This window comes from Notothenia rossii, assembly GCF_949606895.1.
Source record: "Notothenia rossii genome assembly, chromosome: 8".
NCBI classification, from domain to species: Eukaryota; Metazoa; Chordata; class Actinopteri; order Perciformes; family Nototheniidae; genus Notothenia; species Notothenia rossii.
This window is the reverse complement of record NC_136906.1, coordinates 69,335,189-69,351,193: the sequence shown is the minus strand read 5'-3', so window position 1 is coordinate 69,351,193 and position 16,005 is coordinate 69,335,189. Positions and strand designations below refer to the sequence as shown.

At 42.3% G+C, this 16,005-nt stretch overlaps 1 protein-coding gene across 2 annotated transcripts in view; it reads right to left on the bottom strand.

Moving 5' to 3' along the window:
- Positions 1 to 270: 270 nt before the first annotated feature.
- Positions 271 to 16,005, bottom strand: part of sesn1 (sestrin 1) — a 49,703-nt gene continuing 33,968 nt past the window's right edge. The window contains exons 1-9 of one of the 2 annotated variants that reach the window (XM_079642810.1): positions 5,396 to 5,657; positions 4,500 to 4,565; positions 4,194 to 4,394; positions 3,905 to 4,087; positions 3,400 to 3,636; positions 2,627 to 2,878; positions 2,354 to 2,544; positions 2,103 to 2,247; positions 271 to 2,011 (exon numbers count right to left, since the gene is read on the bottom strand). In XM_079642810.1, coding sequence (XP_079498936.1) covers positions 1,925 to 2,011; positions 2,103 to 2,247; positions 2,354 to 2,544; positions 2,627 to 2,878; positions 3,400 to 3,636; positions 3,905 to 4,087; positions 4,194 to 4,394; positions 4,500 to 4,565; positions 5,396 to 5,497 — 1,464 coding nt within the window. In that variant the 5' untranslated portion in view covers positions 5,498 to 5,657 and the 3' untranslated portion in view covers positions 271 to 1,924. Of the gene's footprint in view, positions 2,012 to 2,102; positions 2,248 to 2,353; positions 2,545 to 2,626; positions 2,879 to 3,399; positions 3,637 to 3,904; positions 4,088 to 4,193; positions 4,395 to 4,499; positions 4,566 to 5,395; positions 5,658 to 16,005 lie in introns of those variants that run through there. The other variant, XM_079642811.1, reaches the window with a different exon arrangement.

Genomic DNA, 16,005 nt, shown 5'->3' with positions numbered 1-16,005 from the left:
TCGTTGTGGACGAAGTCAGCCTTATTATCAAACAGCTGAGTGTACGTTGGAGCATAAGGGGATGGAACAACTCCCCACCTCTTCTCATGAGTCATCTCACCATTATTTCACTTTCTAAACTCAAACGGTGGAAGTGAACCGATGCTGATTGTGCTGTGAGTTTTTTATTCCTGAATTGTGTCGGCCTCTCCACATCTAATATAATCTCCTCGATGAAGCAGTGAAATCAAATTGTTAAGGAGAAAACTACGAATGATACACAATTCAATATCAGTTGGTTTTTTTCATCTTTTTAATATATTTTCATATAAAAAGTGTCAGTAACTGACATCAGTCAGAAGTTTGAAAGAAAAAAAACCCTCCACTTCCTCTCAAACCACTTCCAAATGTACCATTCTTTTATCATCACCCTCCTCTTCACTCATTCACCTGTCTGACTCTCAATCCACCCTCAGAAGAATGCAGTACTTTACTGGTTTTAGTAAACAAAAAACAAAACAGCAGAGGCTTCACACCTCTGTTCAAAATTTAAAAAAAATCTTCTTTCGCACTGGTTAGACTTCCCCAGCAGGGAAATAAGCACAGCTACAACATTTTGCGTTCAACAGGTAATCGACCGCAGTCGGCCCTGTGTGGGCCCCGGGTCCCAAAACAAAGGGAACACGGCGCCCGGTAAGAGTCTCTGCTCACCAAAGAGCATTTCTTATAAGTTTTATAGAGAAAAACATAAGAGGTATTCATTTACTGGTAAATTCACAATCCAAAGCTTTGAAAGTGTTAGGATGACCAGGCAGCTGGGATAAGCGGAAGACAGATAATGTGTGGTCAGGGCAACCGGAAGCAAATCCCCCCGGAAACCTGGTTTCTAACTTTCTTTTTGATTAGCTTTTTCTTTTTTTTTTAACATCCCCATTACCAGAAAAAAAAAAAAACATCAACAAATGATAAACAGTCATCTCACAATAACAGAGCTACAGCAGAAGCAAGAAGGCGTTCCTTCAAAGTGCCTCGCTTTTTTTTTGACACATGAAATTTAAAAGACAAACTTTTTTCTCCATCATTTCTGGGACACACACACACACACACACACACACACACACACACACATTTTACAGTCAAACTCAAAAAAAGGGCTCAGACAGTGTTCTTTGAGTTTTTTTCCACACACCTCCTTAGATTAGCTTACATTGACATTTGAGATATGGGAGTGGGGTAGAGGGAGTAATGCAGTGGATTTCTAATGGATGGGGGTTCAGGGAACAAAATGGGGTTGGTTGGTTGGTTGGTTGATTTGGGGATCAATATGACCCCGCTGAATACAACATGGGAGCAGCAGCATCAGCACGTATGAACTCTGTGCTGGATAGTTCAGGCACACGTATACAAAAAATAAAGGAAAAAAAACGCCCAAAGTTAATGCTTCCATCTCCAGTTACCACTAAAAGCAACCACATCGACAACAACTTCCCTTAATACAAAATGAAAAAAGATATTAAAGAAACTAACAAATATAACAGTGACAACAGAATCAAAGTGCAGACTGTTTCTGGCTGCACAGCTTTCTGGGCTTTTCTGTGGGTCTTCACTCTACCAGGAGACAGAAGAGATATGCTGGATCACTGAAACGTCTCCCTGGAACAAACCCCGAGCAGAGCCGGAGTTTGCTCCAGGCGGCCCTCTCTTGGTCAGTTTTGGCACTGCAGGCAACACGAGCTTGTGTATCCAGTCTGAGAGGACTTCAGTTCTTTTCTTTAAATTTGTTCTGATCCTCTTCTCAACATCCATCCAACAAGCGCCGTCACAACCCAGGGCTTTTCACGTTCCCCCCACTTTCATATTCTTTTTTTTTCTTTTTCTTGAAGTGTCCCATTATGAGCAACGACAAAGACAGTCAAAAGACAACGATAAAAACGCCAAAAGCACTTCATGTCATGTAGCGGGTGATCGCTCTCAGAGCATATAACAGTTCCGCCTGCATTCGCGCTTCCATAAGAAGCAGATTAACGTGGACCTGCAGGAGAAACAAGAGACACCTATTAGACGCTGAACATTAAGACAGAATTAAAAGAGCTGCTACACACCAGGATGAATCACGATCTTACCTTCTCGGAGTGCTGAAACTGCCTCCAGAAGCTCTCATACATTCGTTTGGTGGTCTTCTCAGGACTACACACCATAGTCTTGATATAGATTTTAAAGCTACGGTCCAGAAGCTGATTTATCTCCCCGTAATCGTAGTCATCATACCTGAAGAGCACAGAGACACAGCGTTAGAAAACACATAACGGGTCAGGTTACAAAATATAGGTCATAAAAAAAGACAACATGTCCTCCTGAGTGTCCAGTGACTGACCTGATGCCGAACATGCAGTGGATGTAGTTCCAGATGGCCCGGCGCAGCATGCTGGTGTCCACATCCTTGTGTGTTGCCATGGTGTTGTACGTCAGATTGTAGGCCATCTGGAACTTCTCGTCCAGCATCTGACCAACATCAGGGTACAGCCGGTTCACCAGAGAGAAGCCATGGTCCTCCCAGCTGTAGTCCTGCAGAGATACGAAGTTAATAAGATGTGGACCGTTGTTTGAGCGTACTGTTCTCTACATCCATGCTGTATCTGATCTCTACCTGCACTCTGAATGTGGGCACGTGCTCCCCCCTCCTGGAGAAGTCCTTGTAGCCATAGCTGGGGTCCTCAAAGTGTCGGGAGATGTCTCTGGAAGGGACACACTCCTCGTCCTCCGCTGTAACCACCAGCATGCTCTCGGTCTTCTCCCTCTCAAAGCGAGTCGCCATCTCCTCCTGACTCGCCTCCTCATCGTCGCACTCCTGCAGCTGCTTCATGCGCTCCATCAGCACCTCCACCTCACCGCATAACTCCTACAGAAACAAAGAGAAAGCAAATCAGGAAAAGTCCTACGAGGAGCATTTTCAAATCAGATGCTTCAAACATGTTAGCGCAAAAAAAAAAATCATAATTGGTATTCTTCTGGTCTACGACAGTTAAAATACATTGGTTAACATGAACACTCCCAGTTTTAAATCTACATATTTTGATGTCATCAAGTACAAATACTCTATAGACAATTAATGGGGAAATATATAAAATGTTACATAATGAGTATAGGGGGACAAAAAAAGAAAACTGACATTGTGTGTATGTGTGTCCAGAAAAAATTAGTCTGCCAGTCTTTGTGTATGGAGCAGCTCAACACTTTATAATGATGACCAACAAGTATTATACTTCTCCTGTTTCATACTTTCAGAAAAATCTGATGTACCAATATAATTACATTTCTCTAAGCCATGGAAATAATATACTGGTGTTCCGCTTTAAGTTTTACACCCCAATAAGAAACCCCTGACATGCTCCAGCTCACACATCATCCTCCACCACTCACCTGGTTGCCAAGCGAATCGTTGTGATGAATGGAATGACCGTTGCCATTGGCAATGTCACAGACGCAGTACTGGCTGAGGGAGGGCGGTCTGAAAGTGTGCCCGCCGTTGCAGTGGATCTCCGTCGTGATGCCGCAGCCGAAAGTGAAGGAGGCGAGGGAGTGGTAGTGTGTGAGGAGGACCACGGCGTGGATTAACTCTGCAAGGGACCAGCTGTGCTCTTCTGCCTTCAGAAGGCGCTGGAAAAAATGATGTAAAATAAAGTTAGTCTTGACAACTGGAGCCTAAAAAGATGACAACAGAAGTGGAAAAGGTGCTTTCATCCTTCCTATCCTATTTATGTTTGATTTCCAGTCTTAACCCCATCCCTTTTTCACTATACCTCCACTGTCATTTTCCTAAACCCCTTCAAAGTTGTACAGCTGCAGCTACACCCCCTCCACCTCTGACCTCAGCCTGTTGCATAACACTCTTAATGTCCCTCCCCCAACATGCCCTTCCTCTCACCTCAATGTGTTCCTTGGTGAGAAGCCATGGTCGGTGGGCCAGGATTTTGTTGAGTTCCCCGAGCTGCTGGAGCTTCTGCGGGGCTTCATCCAGGCCGTTCAGCCACTTGGGATCCCCCCCGACCTGGAGGAAGTCGTTCACGTGGAGGTTCACCAAGTAGGAACACTGGTGTCTAGCTGCCGCCTGCAGGATCACAGAACAAGATGTCAACCACGAGATGTTTAACAGCTTGACATACAACAGTTAAACAAGATGCAGAGATGATATCAGAGGTTAAACCGGATCCTACCATAATGCCGATGTAGTGTCGGTAGTGCAAAGAGAGGGGCCCGTCCATCTGCAGCAGGTAGTGCTGCGTCCGGAGGAAACTCCCCAGGTACTGTGGGTGGAAGCCCATCACCAGAGAAATGTTGTCGAGGCGACCGAGGGCTGCAAACGCATCCTCAAATATCGACTGTGTCCTGGCGTCCACTTTACTGACTTCCAGGATCTAACAGAACAAAATACGAGTTTAATTAATACATTTGATTTTAAATTAGAGTTAAAAGTCCTAATTGCAAGTGAGTCACTATTGAGTTAACAGACTGTCTCTTACCTCTTTTTCAGGGATAAATCTGCTTGGTCCGTTTCCTAAGGGTCTTGGGATTCTAACTCCCAAGTCCTGCAAGACAAAAAGAAACAGAACATGCACTTTAATACCACAGGAAAGCTGAGGAGAAGCTCTTAGCACCGCTTGCCAGCGATCATTTTTTCTCACTTTTTATTTATTTTCTCTAATGTCGTCACTGTGTTGCTTCACCAGTGTGAGAAATCAGAGAAGTATCATTTGTCTGCCACCAGTAAATATGAAGTTAATAACAGTCATCCGTAGGCTACTGTTTTACAGAGAGAAATCCAAAAGGGCGATTTAAGATTTTCGCCATTGTGGAAGTAAATACAACTCAACAAAACAGAAAAAAACATGAATACATTAAATTAGAATTAAACTCTAACGCTTCATAATTAATGAGGAATCCAAACACAAACGTTGCCTTCATAAAACATTAAAAAACAACCAGAACTTTGTCTCTATCTCGTCCTGTAACTTTCCGCTGCTTGTCGAGACATGTCCAGTAGCGGACACCGTCCCGCAGCTGACAATGAAGCAGATGAATGAATGACCGGCGAAATGTATATAATTCACAAATGACACGGAGTTAAAACAAGCACATGAACGTGTTATTTACGTGTCTAGAATATTGATTCTGAAATTATCAAAGAAATTAAACCCAGAAACGATGTTATTGACCGATACTGACTGAAACTCTTCTTGTCGTAAACAAGCCTGCACAAAAGACTGCACTGCAGCTTGTTTGTTCAAAGGGAAAACGTCGCCTAAAAACACCAATAATGTGACAATGTTTTCAAAAACTCTTTGTCATGTTTAGGATATAAAAGCAGTGATATTCAGAGGGGTGATATTTGTTCATGTAGCCTTTTTATTCCTCTTACCTTTTTGCTTAGTCTTTCACAATGGGTACATATCTTTAACAGGTTTGTCACGGCAAAATAATTATTTTCCACGCTTTCTGCCGGTGCGACCGCGTGCCTCATCGCGTGTCTTCGCTGCACTTTGATTATTTCAAATGAATAAAAATGTAAAAAAAGGTTTTCTTGATGGCTGTTTCCTTCTCTCTTTGTTCCTTGAGGCACTGGGTAAAGTGCTCGGCAGTCAGCTGTTGCAGCCCTACAGCAGAATACCGTCCTCTCTCGCTCATACATTCGGTAAATAAGTCGAGGCTCGTTTGATTGACGTGCTCAGCGGCCAATCAGGAGGCGAAAACAGCCTCGCAGCAGCCAATGGTGGCGGGAGGAGCACGGGTAGGCGGAGCTACGCGTGAAGAGGGAGAGGGGGGTCCTAAACGTGAGCAGAGAGAACAATCCCCCCTCTAAGAAAACATCATCACTTCTCTCTCCTTTTGTTCCACATTGCCATTGATCATGATTGAATTTACTGCAATGCATTGCACCCTGTATGCTAAATGTTGGCTGTAATCCATTCAAGAAGATTACTTGCTTGTTTTCCCCTCCAATCAATACTTAAAACAATTACCATATATGGAGAAACTACTCTGCATGAATTCTAGAAATAGTTTTCTGTAACGTTGGCAAATGTTGCTGGAAAAGATGCATGTTTGTTTGTAGTATCTGTGTGTCCATCTGGGTAATGTGCATTCAGTGAAAACAACATCTCAAAGCCAGCTCTTGCAGGCAGCAGCAAGTCCCCCTATTGGCGTCTTGCAGCACTGGGGGGTGGGGGGAGTTAGCCCCCGTCTGTCCTTGGTGAACAGCAGAAGAAGGTAGAGGTCTGCTGTGCATAGATTAGCATCAGCGAGACAGATAGCTGCAGGACCCGCTGCAACAACAACAGCCTTCAGTTAGAGGCACCGCAGCCTATCAGACCACAAATAATGTGATCCACCTATCAGCCACAGCTGAAGGAGGCCTTTAAAAGCTAGGAGAGGGCAGACAAGAAAGGCTGCTCTTCTGGCTTTGTTTCTCCCAGCTTGGCAAAAACACTTTCATTGGAACAGTGTTTAACTGGTTTATCACACCGCGGTGGATAAAAGTCAATAATTACTCAGAATGATATCAGATGAGATGTACTGGAAAAACAACACTGTGTACCACACATTTTATATCACATTATAAAAGCCTCCTTACTGTATATCAGGTCTGGATGTGAAAACGATTTGTACCAGAAGCAGATTACTTGGTACCTGGTAAACAAGAGATAAACGATTGTAATTACATGTAAAAGCCCGATTTCAAGTCTTATTTCCTCTGTGGATGGCCAGTGACCACATTAGAAAAGCATCCACATATTGAAAAGTGTGTGTGCACACACACACACACACACACACACACACACACACACACACACACACATGCATATTTGTGCGTTTTGTGTAGGGTTTCAAAACAACACGTTTCCCTAGCAAACAGAAATACCTTTGGCGATTTCACAATGGAAACAACACAATAGTTCAGATTGTTTGGAGAGAGTGGCACATTTTATGAGATACAGTGTTTTAGTTCATCCTTCCTGCAACAACTAGCAACGGAATAGTTGATGTGAACTGTGAACCCGGTAAAAACCTGACAAACAATTTACATTTGGTTATGATAAGGGAATGGTGAGCCATGGAAAATGTGTCTGCCACCCGATGAAGAGCCTGACCGGCCCGTTTGGCAACCAACCTCAAGTCCCCAGCACTGACGGTTAGATAGCACAGTATTCAGCAGGTTCATTGTGTGGCTCTAGCCAACGCCACCCCCCCTCCCTGGTCCCTCTTCTGATGCCACAGGCTGGGGTGCGGGGCAGCGGTAAACATGTTCCCAGGGCTGGAGTCAGCACTCCCAGGGCTGCAGGGAGCCCCATGGCTCAGCAAAGCTGCAGAAGAGGCTGGTCAGCGTTAGGGCTTACGACACACCAAACCTTTTGACATAAAAGCGCTTAGGCTCGGGGGTCCGGCCTCGCGGACAGGCCAAACACTATTGTCAGAGAGCACGCACTGACTCCTCTGTGAGCTTTACTGTACTCACATCAGGAGTATCTCTGTGTGTGCAGTGATCCAGATATATCTGCTCCTTCCTAGATCAAGGCTCGCTTTGGTCTTAGTTGCAAATCATAAAATATTTTTATTAAGAGCTGAATTGTGCAAAAGCAAACCGTAAAAAAAAAGAATACAAGGAATCATAATAATTGTGCCTGATGATACTCAAAACACTAAATTCTGGATCTAGAAGGCTCCAGAAAATTGTTATTTGTGACCCTTGAGTTAAGGTTTTGTCCAAATATACATCCAGTTCACATCCAAAATAATGCTAATTTAAAAGCATTATTTTGTTTAAAATGTTCATTAATGTGCACTGTCCCGGTTTAAATAAACAATTAAATGAAAACAATGAAAGTTCCAATCCCTGTATCTTTAGATAAGTGTGCCAAAACTGTCTGCACACTTGGACTTCATGTCTCTGGTGTTGACACATTTCAAGGGAACATGAAAAAATATTTAACTTTAGACGTCAATGCATAAAAACCAGGCTTGTATTGCAAACTGTAAGACTTTGCGGTGTCTTCTGAAGCGGATTCAGAACATTGTGTGACATATAAAACCACACCACGCAGGTGCCTGAAGTACACCTGCGCTGTAAGGGAATACTCAAACTTCTCTGAACATACTGTTACTTGGGTGTTTATACTAACTAAACAACAGTGTCTGATAGACTCATTAGTGGTTGCAGGAGATAAACCAGTGACCTTTTAGCTGCAGGATTGCCACTAAGCCACTGTGACACCTGGATATGCAACTGTGTGTGTGTGTGTGTGTGTGTGTGTGTGTGTGTGTGTGTGTGTGTGTGTGTGTGTGTGTGTGTGTGTGTGTGTGTGCATGGACAACATTAGAAGAGAAGTCTCTGGAAACAACAGGAATCATCTCAGATTAGTTTTACAGTGTGTTTGTCATCAGATAGTGATCTATTAGAAAAAAGGCCTGATCAATGGACACATTTCCACTTCTCTTAGACTATTATTAACCTTCAAAAACATATATCATCATTAAGATTAAAAGTCATGATTGTCACAGTCAAAGTCTTGGCATCTGATATCCATATCCAATATAATATCCATATCCAATATAATATCCATATCCAATGTCAACATTAGTTGATGTACTTTTAAAGGAGGCGGAATGTGAATTCTGCCACATTTTGGTTGGAAAAAGGACTGTGTTGTGCTCCATGAGTGCTTTCAGAAGACATTTTAACTTCTTGTTCAACTTTAATCCAAGCTGATCCCTGTCATGTTTTTGTCAGAGCCTACAGCCTTCAAATCTACAAAGTGTGAGTCTTCTGTCTGTTCACATTCAGAACATAGTTTTCAAAGCGTGAAAAACATCGCGCATCAAAGAGTGAAACCATGTTAAGTGACGTGTAGTAGCAAGTTCAATAAGTGACGCTGCAAATGAGGAATTGAAGGTACAGAGAAATGCACAAACAGATATGCAACAGCTTTCATATCGCTCCAACATTTTACAGCCAAGTTATGAGGATTACGGTAGAAAAAAGATAAAGTGAAAAGAAAAAAAAAAAAGAGTAGTTTTAAAGCAACGAAGCGGTTTCATTAAGGTCCAACTGTCTTCCATCAAGAATCAGTTCACTAAACTTTTTATAAGTAAGAAAGTATGGCAGCTACTTTCTCAAATGCTCACAAAAGTGGTGGATTTTCCTTAATGAGTGTGGAGCTGAATTAACAACAGGCTTAAACCAATAAAGAGGATGATTAAAGTTAATAAGATTAAAAAACAGGGAGAGGAAGCCGTGCCAGACTTAAACTCTGCACATATGTGTCTCAGGGCTGCGGCTGCTGTGTTTTCTCATGCAGTAAGTCGCGAAGGGAACCGCAAAAACTGTGGGGATGTTCAACAAGTGGCAGGAGTCCACCAGAGCAGTTCAACTCCAACCTATCAGTGCACAGAGGAGAGGAAGCAGAAAACCCTCGAACACTGACATAAGCCTAGCAACAGGCTTCCACCAATCAGGGGGCAGAACAACAGTTACAGGAACCAATCTTCTCTGCCCTCTCTTTCTGCCTCTCTTGTTTCTCTGAAAAAAAGTAAAGGAAAACAGAAAAAAGTTTGGCCGAGGTATGAAGTTTCCTGAACAAACCAATCTGGTTTGTTTCACAGAAAGATAACTTATGTATTTGTTTAGTTATAACTTGTTCTGTTAGAGTTTTTGCAACAAGTAGGAAATTGAAAGTCTCCTAACTGCACAGCAAACTAAAAACCACATGTATAATTTTTGCCCCGAGGCTCAAAACAGCAACAACTCTTTTTTCTCCATGTAAACAAATTAACTCACACCAGCTGTGAGTGTTTTTGAAAGCAAATCAATACTTTTAAATACTACAGATCTATAGATAGTTTTAAACTTGTGAACAAAGAGTGAAAACTGCAGACTAAGAGGGTATCCCCCACCCCACTCTTCAAACATAGCTCGAGCCTGTTCACCTATCACAGAGCATTAACTAAGCAAACTGGAGGGTTAACCCTTACCTGACCAGCAGCCCACAACCGACTGCAGACTTTTCTCTTGTCTTATAGAGCAGTAACAAACCTCTGAAACGGCTGCTAAGTCTTTAAACCTGTTGATTATAAGCTTCAGAGTGAGAAATTAGGGTTTCATGTAGTATCATTTGAACCATTTTCATTTTGTGTCAAGATATAAAAGTCAAAGTTGAATCAATGTGGGAACTTAATGGCCGAGAGTTGGCTTTTGGCCTTCTTTGAGCCACTTTGGTCCTTTTTTCCCAGTCGCCTCTTCTCTGATCTGTGTGTTTTCTGGCAGGCTATCAGAGTGAAGCAGTCTCGCCAAGCGCCGTCTTTCCTGAGAGGAGAGGCCCCCAACCCCCCCCCCCCCCAGACCAGCGGGTCCTGGACCAGCGCAGACCAACACTGAGAGGAAGCAGCGTTCCTTGGATTTCTATGAAATGCAGAGGAACTGCAGAGACCTCAGGGAAAAGAGAAAAGAAAAACCTACACATTGAGGTATATCTGGGACAAAAGATAACCTCTCTTTTATAATTATACGGTGCCAGGAGTAAACAAGCACAATTCCCTAAATAATATGAATGTACAGTGGGTTACAATACAGGAGAAAAGGCGTTGGCCTGCAACCCCTGTGTGCATGTGAGGAAGAGTGAGTTCCCGGGGATGTTATTCTAACAGGGAGGGGGCAGCTGTCACAATACAACATGCAAGGAAAAAGTTCCTATGGAAAAACAGAATATACCAAACCCTTCCTCTGCTATCTTTAGCATGATATGACACTGCCAGCACAGAATCAATGAAAAACGCTCAAAAGACAAAACTCAGAGTGTTGCAAAGTGTACGGTTATCTATGTTATCTAGAAACATGGCACTAACAAAGCTGACCCTACACCAGCCCCAGAGAAAAGAGCCCCTCTGCTCTGACGCTGCTGCGAGCCTCCTGGCATGCACAGCTGTTTTTTTCTCTCTCTGACAAGAGTTTGGCTGTGCTGACTGAGCAAAAAATGACTGATCTCACTGGGAAGCCGGCCAAAAAGTTGTTGATCATCACCCTGTAGTTCTTAATGGGCACTGTAAACCCAGAACAAAAGAACCGACCCTTCACCTGGCTCCGCGAGAGTACAGAACGGAGGTGATTCATTCCCGAAGACGCCGATAAACAACAAGTTCGCGACAGCAACTTTACAGCAGACGGCGCTCCAGCTAGCAATCAAAGTGGCTGGTTTGGCTGATGGGCCAATGAATCAAAGGCAATAAAAACTTGATGAACCATTGAACCTAGAAGTGTTATCCTTCCAAACAGGGGAGTCAATGAACTCTTTTTAAATAACAGAAGAAAAGAAGAGCAGAGACCAAGGTTGCGTTTCAATAGTCCATTTAGCTTAGGAACCTTCCTAACCAAGAGAAATGACCCGGAAGTACGTCAGTGGCAGCCATGATAAGTGCCGTTCCAATTCTCTAAATGAAAGGAAAGGAGGTTTCAAACTTCCTTTAGCTTAGGAACCACTGGACCTCCCTTGACGAAAGGAGAGGAGAAAATGCTGCCCCACAATGCCTTGCAGCCACAGCATTTGCCTTCACTCAACAGTCGGCCGTTCACGGAAACAACCGATTATGACCGAGAAATGATATCATGAAAGTTACCGTGCTTATTAAGCATTTTAAAAACGTATGTGGTAAGTTGCCAAAGTGCTTTGTTCTGAACGTTCATCAGTATAATAATCAAAAAGAGAAATATGAACGTTAGTTTTTACTGAAATGATCAAATAAAGTCAACATTTCACAGTCTTTACTGAGCTGTGGGGTTTGTTCAACTTTTAAAAGATGTTTGAATGGTGATATACACAGTGATAGATGTTAAGGACTAACGTTTATAATAAATACATTTGTCATTTGTATTAATGTGGACCGGAGGGAGAGGGTGACAACAGCATCAGAGCACGGTGCAGAGTCTCTAGAGGAGTTTACAGTAGTCCCTCGTTCTTATTATAGATCCATGTTGTAGTCCGCTGTATAGAAAACTGTAGTTTCCATAGTTTCCCCACAGCAGCAGGCGCACATTCATGACGTCCGCTGGCGCATCATAAACACGTCTGATAGTGAAAGTGCATTCGGATTCTCTAAAGCACCGCAGTCTCTTCTCCTAAATCCTTTTGAATTCTCCTATCCACTATCCCTTAACTCCGTGACGTTTCACTCAGAGGTCAAGGAATAGGAGATAGGGTTAGAATTTAGGAGCTGATTTTTGAATTATCGGAACGCAACCCTAGTGTGAACAGCTTACACAAAAACACTGATAAAGTCTGCTGGATTACATAATTGAGGCTGCAGCAAAGATTAGAAGCTTGCAGTTGTTTTCTTTTTTTAAACGCCATTTTCACTTCTCTTTTTCCACCATCTATCTCCTCAATCTGTAACCTTCACCAGGATGCATTTTGATTGCAGTTTAGAGTGGATGTGATACTGCTGTACTTTAGGGGGGAGGAAGTGATATGGCCTAATCGCTGCCCTCAGAAACATTTTGGCCGTGTCCTATTACTTCGTTAATAGGCAATGAGCCCCGGTACTGAATGGCAGAACAAAATATCTGGCAGCACCCCATTTGAGTGGGACGTCACGCCCACTGCCCCATTAATTTTTAATTGTTTATAAAATGTCTGATTAGGTGGAAACTCGATCACCTTGGTCGCTGTCCTCTTCGCCCGTCGTCAGTGAACATATACAATTATTTCAGAGATGATATTAAGGCGGTGATGTTTCGTATGACTTTGAGAGACAAAAGAAGCAAGGCAAAGAGTGAAGGTGGAAATCATCATTTAAATTAACATGACCAGAATATGTTTTTCACTGTCCTTGTAAATAGTTAAATATCAAGTATTTTTTTCCAAATAGTAACTTTAAAAGACAAGCAATGTTATTGTAACGCAGGGTAGAGCCAATACACACCAGTATTATTAAGCAGCACAGAGGTTGTCAGTTGTGAAGTTACAAGAGAAAATGCTTTTAGGGTGAGGACTAATCAGTGCGTTGCAAACTAATGCGATCTTGATAGAGTTTGGCTGAAGTTGCTCGAGTGTAAACTTCCCCAAATCCAATTAGGAGCAGGAGAAGCCTACCGATGCTTCCCTACACTCCGAAGCATTGAGGACCAGTGTCCAGTTAGAACATCTACTGTCTTGTTTTTGTTATCAACCTGTAACCTTATAAACCAATATAGTATGAAAAGCTCCTTTGCTTTGGAGATAATGCTATAAGCTAGAGAGTCACATGCTAACACTAGAGCAGATAAACACACAGTGTGATCCATTGCTTACACTTGTGGTTTTCTAAAGGCTAATAAACTATAAATACAGAGTTGTGAGGCACATGGGATGTTTTCCATCCAAGCACTAACTGTATCATTGTATTTCTCTTCTGGGTAAACACCACTTGGCCAGAGAAAGGTCAACAGAAGAATAACAGTAGAGTATACTGTATGTAGGCCTGCCTTCTAATAAACTGTTTACAGATTAAAGACGTGGAGTCTGGCATCACAAGGTAAACTTCTAACAGAGGACCAGGAAATACACAAAGCAGACTCCTTGTGTGCACACAGAAAAGGGACAAGTAGCAACATACTCAAACAACATACAGAAACTTGAAAATAGTACATGTACATGCATGTTTTCAGAATACACCCAGTGAGTTCCTCAAATATAAGCACATGACAAAAAAAACGTGTATTTGTACTGTCCAAAACAACACTGATAAAATGCACAAAGCACATTATGTTCTTGTATTAAAATACATCCTACTAGTTACGCAACAAATGAGTAATGACTCAAACATTTAAACACTGTAAAATAATAAAATAATGAAGATGGTTGAATCCAAGTTTCAGGGGAAATGAATGCGCTATAAGCACGATATACAGTTTACAATATCTGTGCATTTTTTGTTGTGTTTAAAAAAAATGTTTATCATAACCCTTTTTTAACTATCCCTTTAAAAATATAGTGGGCTTGTGTGTACGCTTGTTCGTCACTTTTACAAACTCTCCATGGACCTCGTAACCCTGACAGAAGTGTGTGTGTGTGTGTGTGTGTGTGTGTGTGTGTGTGTGTGTGTGTGTGTGTGGTCCTCTGGCTCATGCCACAGGTAGTGTTGGACATATTTGCTCTGTAGTTAATCAATTACAGGCCTGTTGGACCAAGAAAAGAACAAACCAATGGCTGAAACTCTTTTGTGTATCGTTCCCCTTGGGGACTCAAGTCCGATTCTAATATCTCTCTAACTTTGAAGTGTCAGATATAATCAGGAGGTCAGATGGCTTCTGTCCAGTGTAGCGTTCACTGAATATACTGTGATGACCTTATTTTAGTCATTTCGTAAATCCATGAAACAAGCACATTTCTGGGTTGAAATTATAAAGTTGTTACTTTTATGATTGGCTTGATTTGAAATCTTCATACATTTGTTCACAGGCAACCTGTTATATGCTGGGAGCTGATTCATAAAGGTGGACATTATAGTGTTAACTGGCAGTCTTCCTATTGGTGTCATGTTTGATAAAACAGGATTAATCTATTAAGGAGTTGATAAGCAGTAATAGGACATGGTTTAGCCAACTCAGCAACCTTTGCATAGTTGCGTGACAAACTCAGTAGAAACGAAACTATCCAATGCTTTGAAAAGAGGAAGAAAAAGGACAATATCATCATGATGAAGCAGAGTTTTCACCCAACAGCGAAAAAAAGTACATTTATTCCTTAGGCCTTTTTAACTACTGAGAGATGGAATTTCTCTTAAAATAATGTTGTGCTTTTATGTGCATCAAGTGTATCAAACAAAGGACAATTTATCTAAATTACAATGTACATATACATATTTACTCGCAAAGAAAACGTTGGCATCCGGTCATATTTGACTATTTAATAACAACTTTTATTATCTACTAAAGATTAGTAAATGCATGACTCTTACAGCTGACGTCCCTCATCAGCGATTATGTCACACATAATGGACGTGGGGAGTTAAAGAGAGCATTCACAATGAATGAAAAGATGGAGGGTGGAAAGAGTGATGGGAGAAGAGTGATAAAAGGTAAAGAGGATTATTTGACCAGTGTGTGGGGAGAAAGCGCCTCGTACCTTATCATGGATAAGCAAACAGCCCACACCGTCTGGAGTGACATCATTGTCTCTGAGAATCAATAACCAGCCACTTCCTGTGCAGCGGGAAAATCGATGACTCTGTACACTAGATTACCTATCTGTGCCCACTCACCTGAGGAGGCACACACACACTACACACAACTAATGCACACACTGTAATGCAGAGCACATACATGGGGAGCATTAACAGAAACAAACCCTCTGTCACCGTTTTCACCGAGGGGAACAGTATTTGTGCGGCTTCAGTGCAGAGTCAGCCCATTAAGGGATTAGAGGCGACCACAGCGGTGTGTTAAAGCCTAAAAGGGATTTCTGCCAGGTTTCCCACACACACACACCTTCAAATCAAAGGAGCATGCATGGCTCAACCACAATCCGCAAATCTCCAAGATCCCCCTGCTTTCCTCAGGAACATTGATCAACCTTTATTCTCAATCTACTGCATATTATTAAGCAATAAAGGCAACATTTAGGGTTCAAAATGTAATTAAAAACGTAACCAACAGCATTTTGAACCACACACAGGCATTTGGCATGACCCAAAGAGCTCCTTGTAATTTCTGTCACCCATAAAATAGCGTCTATGTGTTATGAGCTTTAAGCACCATTGACAAATCTGTAGCTGGATGTGATCACAAGATTCTTCTAGCTAAGCAGCGGGGGAAAGAAATGCATGGCTCCAGGCTTGTTTTCCTGGCTAAATGTCTGGGAGGAGAAGTTCAGCGTCATGAGGCTCTCAGATTGCAGCTGTGCTCCTGCCAAGGCGAGCAGGGGAAGAGCAGCTAACTGTCAGGACTGGATGAGGGATAATGAGTAACAGAGATCAGTACAGTCAAACATCACCTGAGTGTGAGAG